Source organism: Vicia villosa, unplaced genomic scaffold, assembly GCF_029867415.1.
Source record: "Vicia villosa cultivar HV-30 ecotype Madison, WI unplaced genomic scaffold, Vvil1.0 ctg.000004F_1_1_1, whole genome shotgun sequence".
Lineage (NCBI taxonomy): Eukaryota > Viridiplantae > Streptophyta > Magnoliopsida > Fabales > Fabaceae > Vicia > Vicia villosa.
This window is the reverse complement of record NW_026704934.1, coordinates 121,811-138,590: the sequence shown is the minus strand read 5'-3', so window position 1 is coordinate 138,590 and position 16,780 is coordinate 121,811. Positions and strand designations below refer to the sequence as shown.

General features: G+C 33.7%; 1 protein-coding gene across 1 annotated transcript; it reads left to right on the top strand.

Moving 5' to 3' along the window:
• The first annotated feature begins 13,576 nt into the window (after positions 1-13,576).
• LOC131621368 (factor of DNA methylation 4-like) lies at positions 13,577-16,611 on the top strand. Its single transcript, XM_058892408.1, has 6 exons — positions 13,577-14,654; positions 14,779-14,960; positions 15,248-15,316; positions 15,415-15,699; positions 15,954-16,208; positions 16,303-16,611. Exons 1-6 carry the CDS (start codon positions 13,577-13,579, stop codon positions 16,525-16,527), a joined length of 2,094 nt encoding a protein of 697 aa, XP_058748391.1. The 3' UTR covers positions 16,528-16,611.
• The last annotated feature ends 169 nt before the right edge of the window (positions 16,612-16,780 follow it).

Here is a 16,780-nt window from a genome sequence, read left to right as displayed (position 1 = left end):
AGGTATACCATGATTCGACAATATGAAGACTATGAAGAAAATGACATATATAAAGTTACAAGTAAAGAGTATATAAATCCATTCCAAAAGTTACAATGGAGTCGATAAATAAAATACAACCCAAAATGTATCAAGAGTGTAAGTACTATAGTCTATTGGGTATAACGGACTCGACCTCGTGCCCCTATGTTCCTACGCTATCTCTTGTATTGTAGAGCCTCATGAGCCTCCGCCATCATGTCAACAACACCCATCACCTCAGAGCCATCCGAAAAAAGTCCTCTGTCAATACCTTCCTGCCCAATTTGCATGATGCAATGATACATAGGCAAACATCAACAATATGATCTGCCCTAGCCTGCTTCTCCTCTAGTATCTCCCGATGAGCTAGCATAGGTGGATCTCATAGAGCATTTTGTATCATATAAGGATGTGAAATCCGGAAGAACCACTGGATGTAGTTGTCATACCCCAAAATTTGCCCACACATTTCAAAAAAATCCAAAAATTGGGTTTTATAAAAATCTTGGGTTCATTCACATTGACATCCGGAGTTTTATAAATATTCGATTTAAAGTCTATTTTAAAATATAGTAGTTTACTCTTAAATTGCTTATATTTTAATAAATAGAAAATGTTGGTCGATGCTTCACACACTTTCAATTGGCTGTTTATTTCAAACAAATAATATAGTACAATTGGTAAGGAAGTAAGGTTTGAAAACACAAAGTCATGGGTTCGAATCTCACTTGATGCAATTTTAAAACTTTTTTTTTAATTTTTACTATCACTAATTTTACTTCCATTTTAAATTATATAAAAAAAATCACAAAATTGTATTTTTTTTACTATTTAAATTGAATTTTCGTTTTCTATTTTAGGCTATTTTTAAATTATATTTTTTTCATAAAATCTTGATTTTATACATTTTTATCATTAGTTAATCATATCACAAAATACCAAAAAAAGTTTTCTTTTTTTCCATATTTAGAATAGCACTTTTAGGAATGAATTAATATTATTGATTTTTTAAAATTGATTACTTTTATCTCACTAATTTTCTTTCCATATATATTAACCTAATTGTCCATTATAAATAGGTCCCAAAAAGAGGAACCCGGAAGATTTTTCCCACGTACCAATTTTCACAAAATAAAACACTTGTGTTCTTGTTCTTGAGTCAAACTGTTTCTTCACTAAAAATTTCATTTAGAAACTAGACCAAAAAGAAAACTTTCAACTCCCTTCCACCAAATTTAAGTTTTGCTTTTCCTGTAAAAAAAAAAACAATACCATTTAACATTTTCCAAACTAACATCAAGATCATATTAACTTTCACAAATTCATAACCACTCTAGACCATTTTTTACTCAAAATCCATTGTCATTACACTCACATTTTCTACACTTGAAAATCTTGTTACTATAAATTTTATCAAAATATTTTACAACAAATCCATAAGATCTAAATCCAAACCAAAAGAATAACAAGCAGCAGTTCAAACAATAAAACAATAAATCAGTTTTTTTTTAATTCACATGATATCACTTATGCCACTGTGGTATTTGCTTGTTTCAGGAAAGAAAGAAGGAGATTAAAAGAAGCTGACGAGAGAGACACACCAAGCCACCGAAAATCAAACGGAAGAAGTGCAACTGTATTCGCTCTCCGATCCGCGTTTAGCAGCGCCCTGCCTGTTCGCCGAAAACGCGGACAACTACCACCCCTTCAGATCTGTGCCGGCCACGATGATGTCGGTAACTCTTTCCATTTCTCATGCTTTATTTCTTGTTGCTTGATTGATCATGTTTGCATAATATGAAGGATCCATGATGTTTGTGTGGTTGTTGTTCTAGCATAGAGATGAGATGAAAATTCTGTTGAATAGAGAAAGAAGGATGAGATCTTTGACTAAATGTTTTGCCATTTTATCTATTTTGATTTATTTTATGAGCCACGTGTCATTTGGCCATTAGTGCTTTTTTTTAAAGTAAAACTATAGTTGATAGTATTCTTATTATTATTTCTTGGTCACATTTATTTTAATTAAAAAAGAGAAAACAAAAGCAAGTGACGCTGGTAGATTAAAATTTTTTTTATTTCATGTAAATCTCTATTTTGAGTTTATTTTCACCTTTAAAAATCCAAAAAAATGTTTTTATAGTTTATCTTTAAACAGTTTTGTTCAATTAAATTATTTAAATTTAATTTAGTTAATACCCATGCAATTTCTTTTTATACATGTTTTTTAATGTTTTTTTCTCTCTAGAATCTAATGTTTTTTTTTTTTGTTAATTTGTGGATAAATATTTGTTAGTAATCTTTACCCTTTATTCATATATTATTTTATACATGTATCTATTGCTAACATTTGTTGTTGATTGCGAGGTACTACACTTGAGGCGTTCGGATTATTTTCATGGACAATTACAACTTATTTAATTTTGCGCACTCACCTTTCATTCGGTTGTTGTAATAATTTCCTATCCCCGTTCGTTTTTTGTTGTAATTCCCCTCCCTGAAGCCCTGTAATAGCGTAGGACATTTTATTTTCCGCTCTTTACTTTCTGCACCTTATAACTGCTTAGATGTATGGTTAATAGGATTGTATGGCAAGATAATAACTGGACATAGCTAATTAACTCAAGATAAATATTTGAATTAACACACTTGCACTCACTCACCCCTAGGGTACGCCTCTCTTTGGTTGCCTTCGATTATAAGGTCGTGTCCCTCGAATGTAGAGGTACCTATTAGCAAAAGTCCCTCATCTAAAAAATCATCGCAAAGATCATAAGTCCCTCGATGACCCACGATGTTGCCTACGATGACATGATCTAGTCCCTCGAATGGTTGCCTACGAAAACGATGATCGTCCCTTCGAAATTGCTAAAGGTACCTCTACTTGTTGCCTTCAAACGACCTCGACGACTCTTCGATGACCCACACGTCCAATATAAACAAGGATTTCCTACTTCTATATAGTATGGATGATCCTGGGAATCGTAAAAAGCATAGAAAAGGACCAATTAGTTAGGGTAGTGCTCTTAAACTGCCTAGCTCAATAAAAACATCTTTTCAATATTCTTTCAAAAAACTAAGGCTACGCATTTACGCTAAAGTCCTTATACTCATTTTCAACTCAAAAACAAACAAACATGAGCTAAGCAAGTTAAGAGCCCGTAGATAACTACGGATGAAAAGGGTGCTTGCACCTTCCCTTTTCATAACTTACCCCCCGAGCCCGTTTTCTTTCAAAAAGGTCTTTTTCTGTACTTTTTACCTTTCCTAACATTGGACAAAATAAAAGTCGGTGGCGACTCTTGCTCACCGCAACATTGTTTGCGATTAAAAATAAAAGTCAGTTCACCGTGTTACAGTAGTGGTCTACGTAGCTCCAGTCATTCTCAGCTATGGTACTTCATACCTCATCTTGTACAAGATACTTGGCATAATTATCAAACATGACATCCATATCTCTATGTTTAACAGTGGGAGGAGCAAACATAGAAGGATATCTTGGAACGTACTAAATGTAGTAGAACTGATGCATGACGCGCTCAGACAAATAAGGAGACGTCATACATGACCCGCAAACTAACCATCAAGAGTATAAAACTATGTCATCAAAGGGAATTGTTTCACGGTGATCGATGAACGAATGTAAGTGTATATCTTTCTGCTACCAAGCGTTTATGATACACTCGGAACGACTGTATCGCGTGGTTCCCTTAAAGGGGGAGAATACAGAAGCACACAACATGTCCTCAGTATAAATTGGTAGACATGACTAACCAGAGATGCATGGAAAATCTCTGAGGATCCAAGCTTAAAAAGTATTGGAGGACACATGTATCATTAGTTAGTAATGACAATGCAATAATTTAATGACACACAAGCATTAAAAGACCAAGAAATGTTACCGTCAAAAGTGTAATATTATCTGTCATCTTCTTCATCTTCCATATACAAGCTTCAAATAATTTAGAGTACAAGTAGTCCAAACAATCAGCCCCCCAATTGTACTCATGGATCATCTCAAAGTCCTCGAAGTACCGCAGGTAGATGACATCCACGTAAGTGGCAATATTTTCCATAAAAATGGCACCAAATACAACAAGTATGCTCTCATATCATACGCTCTATGCTGCACCACTTGCTCACCATCATCATTAACATGCTCTGCTCTCAGTACCTTAATTGTAAACACCTTCGCCAAGAAGCTAAACCTAGCACATGAGCCCATCGGGTGAAATCAAAATCCTCCATGGCAGCCTCAAGGTCAAATCCTAAATAGTCTACCAATAACTCCAGCACCTTGTGTAACACCCCATATTTTCCCTTATTTAATTTAATTAGAATTTAAATTAATTATTGGGATTATTTGGCATTTTATTGGATTAATTGGAGAATTATGGAAAATAAGATAATTGGGCTTGGTGTAGTGGTTAGTAGAAGGGAGGTGCTATTTGTGTAGGCCTTGCTAACTACTAGTCTATTTTTAATAAAATAAGAAATGAAGGAAAATTGAAAAATAGAAAGCAAAAGAGGAGAAGAGAGCAAGAACGTGAAAGAGCTGAAGAAGAGAGGAAAAGGAAGAATCAAGAACTTTTGCTAAGGTAAGGGGGGACTCTTCCGATTATCATCTATTATTGGTTTATGAATGATAGGATTGATTAGGTGGGTTAGTTCTTTCAATTGCATATGTTCTAGGTTTTGGGGTTTTTAAGATTTTAGGTTCAATTTCATGATTTTGATGCAATTGAATGCTTGTGAATGATTGTTGATGTTAGATAGAGTTGTGGTATATTAGAATGTTGTTAAATTGCTGAATTTGACTCTGTATTGATGTTGAGATTGTATTGGTACGAAATTGAATTTGTTGGAAAAACTGAATTGCTGTCAAAAAGTGAAATTACTGTTGCAGAGGGTGTGTAATCGGTTACAGTAACCGATGACACTGTGTGTCATTTTTAAAATATTGAGTTTTCGAGCTGGTAACCGGTTACCAGTGTGTTTCAATAATAGCGAATAGAGTTACGTCAAGCGTAACCGGTTACGCTATTCCTATAACCGTTACATTGAATGATTTTTGGAAAATAATTGATTTTTCGTGGGTGTAATCAGTTACGCCATTTTGGTAACTAGTTACACTGTAGCTTTTTAGAAAAATAAATATTTTCTAAAACTCATAACTTTCAAACCGTGTACCCGTTTTAAGCGCCTGTCATACCCCAAAATTTGCCCGGTCAACTCATGTCTTTTAATTCATCAAGAGTCAAAATTAAGAGTCATGGGGTTTGATATTCCTATTGTCAAACCCACACTTTTATAAGATATCCTGAATTGAAATGGGATTGAGGAGTAAGGAGTATTTGAGCCCAAACAGTTGGCCCAATCTATCTTACTGTGGGTTTTTACCGCTTCTGATAAGCTATTGATTATTCATTTTTTTGGTTATCAATGATTGGGATATTATTCGACTTAGGGTGGTGGTTCAACTAGTTATTTGGGTTTTTCTTAAATAATTAGGATCATTAGTCATTTTTTTAATATTATTATTAACAGGTTAATTATTGGGATTATTTAGGATCAATTTTTGTTATTACAATTTTGTGGGGAATTATTGAATTAAAAAGGGCCTTTAAATTCATACTTCATCATAATCTTTTATTTTTTATTTATTAATTATCATTTTTGATTTTTTTGTTTATTTATTGAAATTCATAGATAAATTAGATAAATATAAAATATTAAGGAACACGTGGGCTTAAATTGGAGTGATATTGGAGGACCAAAATAATTCCCAAACCGTGGGAAGAAGATTGACTGAGGAAATCTTGGTCAAAATGGGCAAGTTTTATGTAATTGAAAATAAAATCTCTTCATGATATTGCAAAGATTGGATTTGTTAACCTAATTAAAATGATATATAAACTAACCAGAATCGCAGACAAGGGTAAGAGATTTTTGGCCGAAAATCTACAAAAAAAAAAGGGCTGCATGAAGAACAAAAAAAGAGAGAAAGCTTCAAAAAAGGGATCCTCGATTCCTTGGGGAGCGAACCAAATCATCCTCAAGGTGCAAAGCGTTCAGAACCATAGACATAACAGCCACGGTTTGCTTAAATTTTGGATGCACCGATTTCCTTGATTCTTGCGTATTAAAAATAATTTGACTGCGTATTCATGCTTGTACTGATGTTTAGAACATATCTGGGCTATTTAATTGAAGCTTGAGTGGGGATATAGGATTCCACCATCATTAGGGTTTGTAAGCTTTAAATTGGGGATCGCTAGTTAAAGAAGAAATAGACCAAAATCGTGGACATTATCGTGATCAGAAGAAGATTTCGGGTCGATTGATATATTTATTTGCAATTTATGGCGTTTGTATGGTGAGTTTGAAACTTGCAGGTCAATAGCAACACATACAGACCGTGGGCAAAGAGTCTGCAACTTTTTCCAGAAGACTAGCGAAGAAGAAGAGAAGGAGCGCTGCTTCTTGGTTTTCAAATTTAAAAGAATCGTTTTTTTATATATTTAATTCGATTCCACTAATGGTCAACTTGAAATGTTTAGTTCAGTGGCAAAGTATAGGAATGGCTTCCAAAGCGCCGGTTCAAATCCAGGCGTTCCATATATTTTCTTTGAATTTCCTTGTTCTCAGATCCGGTGCTCTCCTCCATCATCCGCCTACCATGCGCCCTCAATTTCTCACCACAAGATCCCCAATAGCCCAGATCCTACGTGTTAGAACTGAAGGTGCATCATGGAGTCAAGAAGCGCACCACACTGGAGTACTGCCAGGTTCTCTATATTAACATTTTTATTTTATTTATTTAGATTAAATGATTAGATAATTAGGTGTAATTCATTTAATTTATTTAATTAGAATTAAAATAATAAATTAGGGTTAGGTTAATGACTAAGGTTAGGATTTTCACCGATTTCTCGATTATTCGATTTAATTAGTTTAATTAATTTAAATGGTTAAAAATCACAATAAAAACCAGGTTATATGCATTAGGGTTTGTCCGATCCCATTGCCCATTTGGCAAAACATTAACCTTCGATTAATTCTCTCCTCGACCCGACTAAAGCTATTAGTCGCATTAGACGAGAGATAAAAGAATAAAATATGAGATTTAATTACGAGATTTAAAATACATTCAATTTGCTGCCCGCGACGATCGAATCTATCGATCAGAGTAACCAGCAATGCACAATTCAATCCGTTGACTATAATGATCAAACCTATTGATCATCTCTTAAAACACACTAAACCACGACACTACAGATTTTCATCTTTTCAACACTGCGATGTTCAAAACTACGGTAAGGTAATTCAAAATACCTTTGAACTTCGCATTTCAAAAAAAACTACGATAGGCCATTCAAAAAGCCTTCAAGCCATATCATATCAAATTCAAAGGCGTACAACCCTGTGCCCGAACTACGTTGATTCTGATTCTCCTTAAGGAGATACGTAGGAACTTGGATAACCAAGGCGAGTCCCCTTCCCTAAAACCTCCATTCAGTTCAAATCGCCCTTTTCATTTCTTTAGCTATTAAATCCTAATATTTTAGCCATAAAAGTTGACGATTAGATTCAAAGCCATAGGAAAGGGTTGAGGGTGCCTAACACATTCCCTCGACCTGATTATAATAATCTTACCCCGAATCTCTTAACTGCGTAGGGTTTCCTATTCGCCCTTCGGAATAGGTGGCGACTCTAAAACATTTAATTTTAGGGCAGGTTGCTACAGCGCCGTTTTGAGCGTTGTGAAGCTAATGAAATATTTTATGTGATTAAATGGTGTGGCGGGCGTTGGCTCGATTTTATTTTAAATCTCGTTTTTTTATGGTGATGAGATGTACATTGATGTAAGATGTGATAATTGTAATAGATGTGGAGATGTTGTGATGATATAGTGGTGGTTTTTGATGGTATATTTGTGTAAATATGTATGATGTGATTATTGAATGGTGCTGAACATGAACATACTAAATTCGGTGATGTGGTGCTGAGATGATTTTGTTAATCATGATCGGTGATGATGGTAAGTATGTCATATGTTATGCATGCATTCGTAATCATTTTGGTGGCTGAATCCCGGTGACGTTTGGATCAGTGGATGGCATAATTCCCATTGTATGGAATTAGTGCTGGCAGGGCCGTATCTCGGTGATGTTTAGATCGGTTAGATGAGTTAATCCCATGACGAATTGGTACCACATGTATAGTGTCAGTGCATTGCATATGTGTTGTTATAACATGATTGGAAGATTTCCAATGTTGTTTCATGATGATGTGGTTGATTGTATTTGGTGTTGTTGATGAATATTTTTCTGAAAATCTAAATATATTGCAGTTGGGTGAATAATGTGCTTATGATGTTTTATTGTTTATAAACTTATAACATTTGTTAATTGTGAACATGTCTCACCCTTACTGTTGACATTTTTCAGATTGAGGAGTAACGACTTTTGACTTTGGTGAGGATAGCTTATAGGCTAGTCCGTTAGCCTTCGCGTCAGTGTCATGCTCTGGTCTTGTAACACTGGGGAAAGCTTGTTTTAGAGTTGATTGATAAACTATTATTTTATTTGTTTGGATTATGTTTAATTGATTGGTGAATTGATGGTTTGTGTTATTCAGAGTTTAAAATTGTTTTCCGCTGTGTTAAACATGGTTTACTGAATAACGAATTTTTGTTCCTCGGAAAGCATGACAAAATAAATGTTTGATTTTAGTTATTTTAGTTGTAACATCCTTGAACATGTTTTTACTTTGAATTTATTTAATATTTTGCAGGGGTTTAGAAGGGTGTTACACCCTGTCTTCGTTAATCTTCCCATGATCTGAAAGATGCCCCATAATTGGAAAATGTAGCAGACACGCGACATCGTCTTGTGTGATAGTCATCTCACCATGTGGTAGATGAAATGATGACATCTTTGTGTTCCATCTCTCTACAAACGCATTAAGCATACCATGGTTAACTGTAGTATAACTGGTCCTGCACAAGTCTCTCATCCCGGATAGCTGCAAAACTTCCTAAAACCACATCACGTTAGGTTGAGGCAGGCCATTAATATTCCACCCATGGTTGATAATTTTTAGCATAACACATTCTTGCATACATAATTTAATAAGAATAAATTCAATAAACATAATTTAATATTACAACAAACATAGTTTCAAAAGAATGAATTCAACTAAATTTTACCTCTATGTCTCAGATATGTCTGTCAACATGGTCTGGGTAAAGAAACAGTAATGATTAGTTTGACAGGTCTCCTCCAAATCCTTGAGGTGTCTCTTGGGCCTGAGATGTCTGAGGGGCCTGGGATGCTTCAGGTGTTACCTCTGTCGCATGGGCCTGGGGTGTCTTAGGTGTCGCCTTTGTCTCCTATGTCACCTTTGTCTCCTCGGGTGCCTTAGGGTGCCTCTAGTGTTTGAAGTACCTCGGGTGTTTCGGGTACCTCTGATGCCTCAAGAGCCTGAATGGGTGAACTCAGACATTTACGTGAAGATGTAGGCGAGCATGCATGAGGAGAGGACCATTGCTTGCTATGGGAAGACAAAAAAGAAGCCAGAGATACATGAGCCCTGAAACTTAACAGCTCCACATCAATCGGTCTAGAGGTAGAAGAAGCCTATGATGGTTGACTATTTTCCCTCTAAACGAATGCTTGTTGTGCAATCCCACCATGTCGCAATCTAGAATGTTTATCAGCCATAATTCCTATTAATAGACAAGAAAAAATTTACATAATGAATTCTTTACAAAAAAAGGCAAAAACATTACACAGACTACTTACAAAAATGCATCTCCAGATTCTGGATAAATATTGAAAATTTACGAATATGCATCTTCAAAAATTCCTGCAACTTTAACCACAATCAATATCACATTGCATGCCCATAAAACATAAAAAATAATGAATCGATCGAAAAAACTACATATCTAACTCGTTTCTCATTAGGTCTAAGCTATCAAACACTTAAAGTATTTCAATTTCATAACCTAAAAATCAACTTCTACACAATTTTACTTAAACTTAATAAAGTTTACAAAAAACTTACAATTATTGTCTTGAAGTTGTTTGTTGTTGCTCATTGTTGTTTTAAGTCGGATGTTGGATGAAGATTGATGTTGCTTGAATGTGTTATGAGTGAGTTTGAGATAATGAGGGTCGGGGAGTATTTGAGAAAATGAGTTTTAAAACAGTTTGAGTAAGTAAGGAAGGGGAAGGGGCTATGACGCGTATTTGAACGAAGAGCGTCCGAAGATGCATCTCCATAAGCGTTACGGAGATGTAACTCTGCTAAAATCTTTCCACTTATTCAGAGCATGATTTAGAAGTATGTTTAAGTTTGGTGCGTTTGAAGATGCATTTACATATTACTTTTGGAGATGTAACTCCGTTAAGTTCTTTCCATTGCTTTAGGGTCTCGTTCAGAAGTATGTTGAAGTTTGGTGCATCCGAAGACAGGGGTGTTCGCGGTGCGGTTTGGGCGGTTTTGTCGAAAAAATCATCCGAACCGCAAGAGAAAAAAATCGTGCGGTTTGGTTTGGTTCGGTTGGCTTTTAAAAAAAATCCGAACCAAACCAAACCAAACTAGTGCGGTTTGGTTCGGTACGGTTGGTTCGGTTTTTTTATAAATATTTTATTGAACCATACATATACATATAGATGACAACATAACTTTGTATTTAGACATTCATACACTATCAAATAACAACAAAACTCGTCATATTTTGACAATAACTTTCTATTTAATTTTAAAATTTAAATTAGACAAAAGTGGAATAATAAACATAAAATAATAGTATAAAACAATATAAAAATTATTAGAATGAAACAAAAATAGAAGAGACGAGAGATTAGTGAAGGTGAAAAAGAAAACACAAAAGAGTTGAATGATTAGAGAAGAAGATGTGCGATAAAAACGAAACTGAAATAGAGAACATTTGCATAGAAATGAGAAAGTGAAAAAGAAAGAATATAAGAGAGTAGAGATTATAGAAAAAGAGGGAAGATGTATGTGGCAAAGAAGACGTGATAATGCTATTAGAGATTTGAGAAGATCGGGACTAATATCATGTGAGTAAGGATGAGAAAATTGTTCGTAATCATAAGGTTAAGGTATTATAAATTTAAGTTTGGGTTGGATGTGAGTTAAGTAAAAGTTAGGTTGTAACATAATGCGGTTTGATTCGGTTTGGTTCGGTTTACAAAATACAAACCGCAAACCAAACTGAACCGTGCGGTTTTGTTAAAAGATGACCCAAACTAATCCAAACCAAATGCGGTTTTTTGCGATTTCAGTTTGATTTGGTTTGGTTTGCAGTTTTCTATTGGGTTTGTTTGGTTTTGATCACCCCTATCCAAAGATGCATCTCCAAAAACTGAGAGTATAAATATAGTTTTACGAGATATCTTAGTAATGTATAGGATTAAGAAATCTTCATATTTTAATAGTAATTTTTTTTCTTAAAATTGATTGATATGCACATTTTTTATAATAATATAAATTAAAATATATAAATTAAATTATATTATATAGATTTGAGACCGAATGAATATTAAGATAGTTGACCACATATTCACTTATTTTAGTAAGTAATTAATCACGTTAAAAGTTGTACTTATTTTACTTATTTTTACTTATCTTTCGTGAATATTTTTTGATCCATTCAATATGATCTAATTGTGATCTTTATTTCTGACCTTCAAATCAATCTTATTGTTCACACTATTTTTCTAATTTTAAAAGTTTTGTTTTTATCATAATCTATTTTGCATGATAGTATTTTTTTTTAGTATAAATTTATTAAGTAACATTCAAATGTATACTATGAGAAGTTTTACATTTGATAGATTTGAACCTTATTTATTTTAGATTAAATTAAATATTAGCAGCTACACCCGAATAAAAAAAATTCTATTGAGTATTTGAGTCCATAAATGATTTTAAAAAATGAACAGTTGATTTCTAAGTTTAAAATTGTTAAAATAATAATGTAAAAAATATTAATTCAATTAAATATTTTTTTAATGTAAAACAATAATATATTAAAATTATAAGAACTTTTTTATTTGATTTATAAATTATTATATTAATATGTGTTATGTAATATTTTTCAATTAGAGGAATGTGAATGAATTTTTTTCTTCTTTATGCATCCTGGTTTTTAGGGGAATGAGATATTGACACTAGACAAATATTATTCTTTCGAATTTTGGTATTTCTTGAACCTTCGTCCTTAGCAGGAAATCGTTTGTCACTCGAGCCTAATTACTTAATTCTGTGAATGGGTATTATTGTATCGATAGAGTTGCAATTTGTAAGTAAATGTAAGAAAAGAGAATATTCTAAATACGAAAATCACTCAAGTAAAAATAATTAGGTTTATCTTACTTTGGGAATGCCTATAGGGGGATTGTTTCGATTCGAAGCAATTAAGTGTGCCTAACATTTATTTATTTTTGGAAAATCTTTTTTATCAAGAATTTTTTTTATGATATTAATTTTTTGTATAAATTTATTATGTAGCATTTAAAGATGTACTATAGTGAAAAATTGATTTTAATGTATAACAAGAATATATTTAAATTATAACCATTTTTTATTTAATTTGTAAATTATTATATTAATGTATGTTATGTGATATCTTTCAATTAGAGGAATGTCAATGAATGTGTTTTGATAGAGTGGTAATTTATAAATGTTGGCCTCACGAGTCACACCTATAGAGAAACCGTGTCAACTTGATAAAAAAATCATAGCAATTGTAAGTTCGTTCTAAGTTATCACACGAATTATTTTGTTTGGAAATTTTGTTTTGCCATGATTTGATTTAATAATATCGAATATTTTTAATAAATTTATTAGGTAACATCCAAAGAGGTATTAAAAGAAATTTCGAAAATTTGATGGAATGATATATTTATTTAATTAAAATATTATTTTTTAATGTATAATAAAAATTGAGAAATCATACTAAGTCTCAATATAGTTAGACAATAAAAAAAAGATTTTTGAAAATTTGATGTAATGATGTATTATTTAATTAAAATATTATTTTTTAATGTATAACAACCATATAGTAAAATTATAACTACACATTTTTCCAATTATAGGAATGCTAATGAATATTGTTGTTGAGAATGTAGAGAGATATGAGTAATAACTGCAATTGAAATTCTCTGTTTCTACCATCTTAGTGCGGAAGAATAAAAGACCGAATGTTTATGAAAATTTGAAACAACACAGAAGCTCGCGGAATGAATGTGAGCATTTCTCATACAACCAATACAAAACTCTCTCTCTCTCTCTCTCTCTCTCTCTCTCTCTCTCTCTCTCTCTCTCTCTCTCTCTCTCTCTCTCTCTCTCTCTCTCTCTAACTTAGGGTTTCTTTCTTTTCTGGTTTTTGCATTTGATCAACTCTGAAAAAAAAGCATTCTTCCACCACAAGGTAACGCTCAGTTTTTACTCATTGTAGTATCTAGTTATTTTTGTGTTGCTCTTTCTTTGAACTTTATTTTACTATTATCGTTTTCAGATGTACCGGAAATCAGAACATACTCGTGAGTCGGATTTGGAATACTACGAGGGTAGATATTACAGTGAGTTGAAAGATAATTACCATGAGCTTGAAATCTCCGACTCGATATTTAGGTGTCCGTTTTGTTTCAACAAGGATTATTATTCTTTGACTGATCTTTTGAGACATGCTTCTAGGATTGCTGCGGATGTTCATGCTGAGACTGTGAGAGAAATTGCCAAGCACTCTGCCCTTGTAAGGTATCTTGACTTTAAAATTTCTGAAGATAAGTCGCATGATATGAATGTCGATAACGTTAACTCACTTAATGTGAATACTGCTGAAGATAAGTCGCACGATATGATGAATGTTGATACCGATATGTCACATAATGTGAATGTGGGTGATGATAAGTCACTTAATGTGAGTATTGATAAGGCTCCGTCAGTTAATGTGAATGCTGTTAATGATCATGATCAGTCACTTATTGCTAAGGATAAGTCACCCATTGTGAATACTGATGAAGATGAGTTGTTTGTCTGGCCTTGGATGGTAGTTCTGGCAAACAATGTTACAAAATTTGACACCAACTCTCGTAAGTATATAGGAAAGAGTAATAAGAAAATTCAGGAGGAACTGTTAGCTAATGGGTTTCAGCCGCTGAAAGTTAATACACTGTGGAATATTAATGGGCAAACACGGTTTGTGATTGTTGAATTTGGAAAAGAATGGGATGGTTTCAGCAATGCTTTGAAGCTAGAGAGAAGCTTTGAAGCGGAACATTGTGGCAAGAGAGATTACTTGGGTTTAAAGGAACGAGGAGATAGACTCTTTGGGTGGATAGCACGTAGCGATGACTATAATTCCACGGATATTGTTGGCAAACACCTCAGGGAAAATGGGGATTTGAAAACTGTTTCTGGAAAAGAAGCCGAGGATAATAGGAAAGCCTTGAAGCTTGCATCTAGTTTGGCCGACACTTTAAAGCAGAAGAACAAGGAATTGGAACAAACAGCAAGCAAGTATGAAGAGACTAATGTGTTCCTAAACAGAGTGATGGATCAAAAAGAGGAGATGCTTGAACACTTTAACAAAGGTATGTTGATACTTAAAATGGATTGTTCAAATTAATACCAGTATAGCTTACATTCTAATGTATTTTGATGATATAATTTTTAATATTTCCTGGTGGTTGAGTTTGTTTCACATTGTTTAATTAGAAAGCAGCAAGATGAGGAATGCAGAACGTGATTATCTCGAAAATCTGTACAAGGATCATGAAAAAGCCATGCTAGAATTGGGGGCTCGGAGTAAGGAACTTATGTCTCGTGAAAAGATTCTGCAGAAGCGTCAAGCAGATAATCATAATGAGAGAAATAAGCTATATCTTGAGAAGAAAAATGTAATTTCTTTGGATCTTTCGATTTATGGTTGCAATGCTGATAATTCTCTGCAGCACACTTTTTCTTATAGGTCTATTACATAAATTCGTAACACATTTCTTTGAAAGTGATCAACTTACAAGAGAGATAAATTGACATCTTTAAAAAACGGACCAATCACAACAAGTGCGGCTATCATTCCTTAATACATCGATCATTTAGTCAAATCACGTGCACCAATACTTCTCAGATCTCATTTTAATAACTTCAGACTGATTAAATTTATTCTTCATCTTCTTGTTTACAGAATGAGATGGCCATAGCAGAGCAACAAAAGGCTAACGACAAAATGATTCATTTGGCTGAAGAACATCAGGCACAAATTTCATTTTGCCTTTTATCTGCAGTATTTTATTAAGTTACATGTATCCACTATACTGTAGTTTTGAGGACTCTTTTGGTTGGATGTTGCAGAAAGAGAAAGAGAAACTTCACAAGAAAATTCATGAGCTACAGAGAGGACTTGATGCTAAACAAGCACTGGAACTGGAAGTTGAACGGCTGAGAGGAATTTTCCATGTAATGAATAGAATTGGAGAGACTGATCTGGAAGAGAAGAAAAAGCTGGACTTGATCAAAATGGATCTGCAAGAAAAGGAAGAGCAATTGGAAGAGGTGGTAGATCTTCAACAAGCATTGGTTGTTAAGGACCTCAAAACTAATGACGAGTTGCAAGAGGCCCGCAAAAAACTAATAAGTGTATGTTTCTTTCTCAGCATATAAATGCTAATATTATGATTTTAATGTCTTTTGGCCAACAACATAACAATGGTCTGAAAATCATCTCTATAATCAATGCCTTTTGTAACTAATCTCATACAAAATCATGACAAATTGTTTTATTTGTATGAATGGCCTTGTAAAACTTAAGAAGAATTGTTAGGTTAATTATAATTTTTTACTGACATACAGTTGTTTGTTTTGTTCATGTAATCTGATTTCCTTGTTCAAAGTGGATTGGCTACCCAGAGGATACTTCTGAAGTCATAATTTCTGTGAAAAGGATGGGGGAACTTGATACTAAGCCGTTTGTGGAGGCATCCAAGAGAAAGTTTCCGGCTAAAGGGAAAGGGAAAGCAGCTCGGAGAAGACTTGCCGTTGAAAGGAAAATGAAAGCAACTGAGTGGTGCTCACAGTGTGATGACTATCTTAGAGATCCAAACTGGCATCCGTTCGAAGTTGTAACTGATAAAGAAGGGAATTCCAAGGTATAATGACTTCTAGAATTATGTTTGGCACGTTGGTTTTCATGATACAAACTGCATAGACCATGATCTAATATACGTTTGTTATATTATGCAGGAAATTTTAAAGGAAAATGATGAAAAACTGAACAGTTTAAGAGATGAACTTGGAGATGAGGTGCATGATGCAGTAGTTACAGCTTTGAAGGAATTAAATGAATACAATCCTAGTGGGAGATATCCAGTACCTGAACTATGGAATTTTAAGGAAGGAAGGAAGGCTTCGTTGAAAGAGGGTGTTGCCCATTTAATGAGCCAATGGAAAGAAATGAGAGATGATTAGTTACATGCAAGTCAGTAAATTTGTTATGAAGTTTAGAAGAAAATAAAAAAGAATCCTGAGAAGGACTAATAATATGACTATTAAATGAAGAAAAGTTGTTGATAACTCTTTGAAATATTTATACTCTTAAGATTTAGTTGAGAGCATATGGTTGTTTGTTTATTTCTTCTCAAATTAATCCATCAAAATCCTTCAGTATGAACCATAAATCTAAATCTAACTATTCCTACCAGTTACTTTACTCGTGCTTGTA

Excerpts from the sequence above, each read along its gene's own strand:
- LOC131621368 (XM_058892408.1), top strand. The coding sequence starts at position 13,577 with ATGTACCGGAAATCAGAACATACTCGTGAGTCGGATTTGGAATACTAC. Across the intron at positions 15,317-15,414 it reads ATTTGGCTGAAGAACATCAG|AAAGAGAAAGAGAAACTTCA; the intron begins GCACAAATTTCA and ends TGGATGTTGCAG. Across the intron at positions 15,700-15,953 it reads CCCGCAAAAAACTAATAAGT|TGGATTGGCTACCCAGAGGA; the intron begins GTATGTTTCTTT and ends CCTTGTTCAAAG.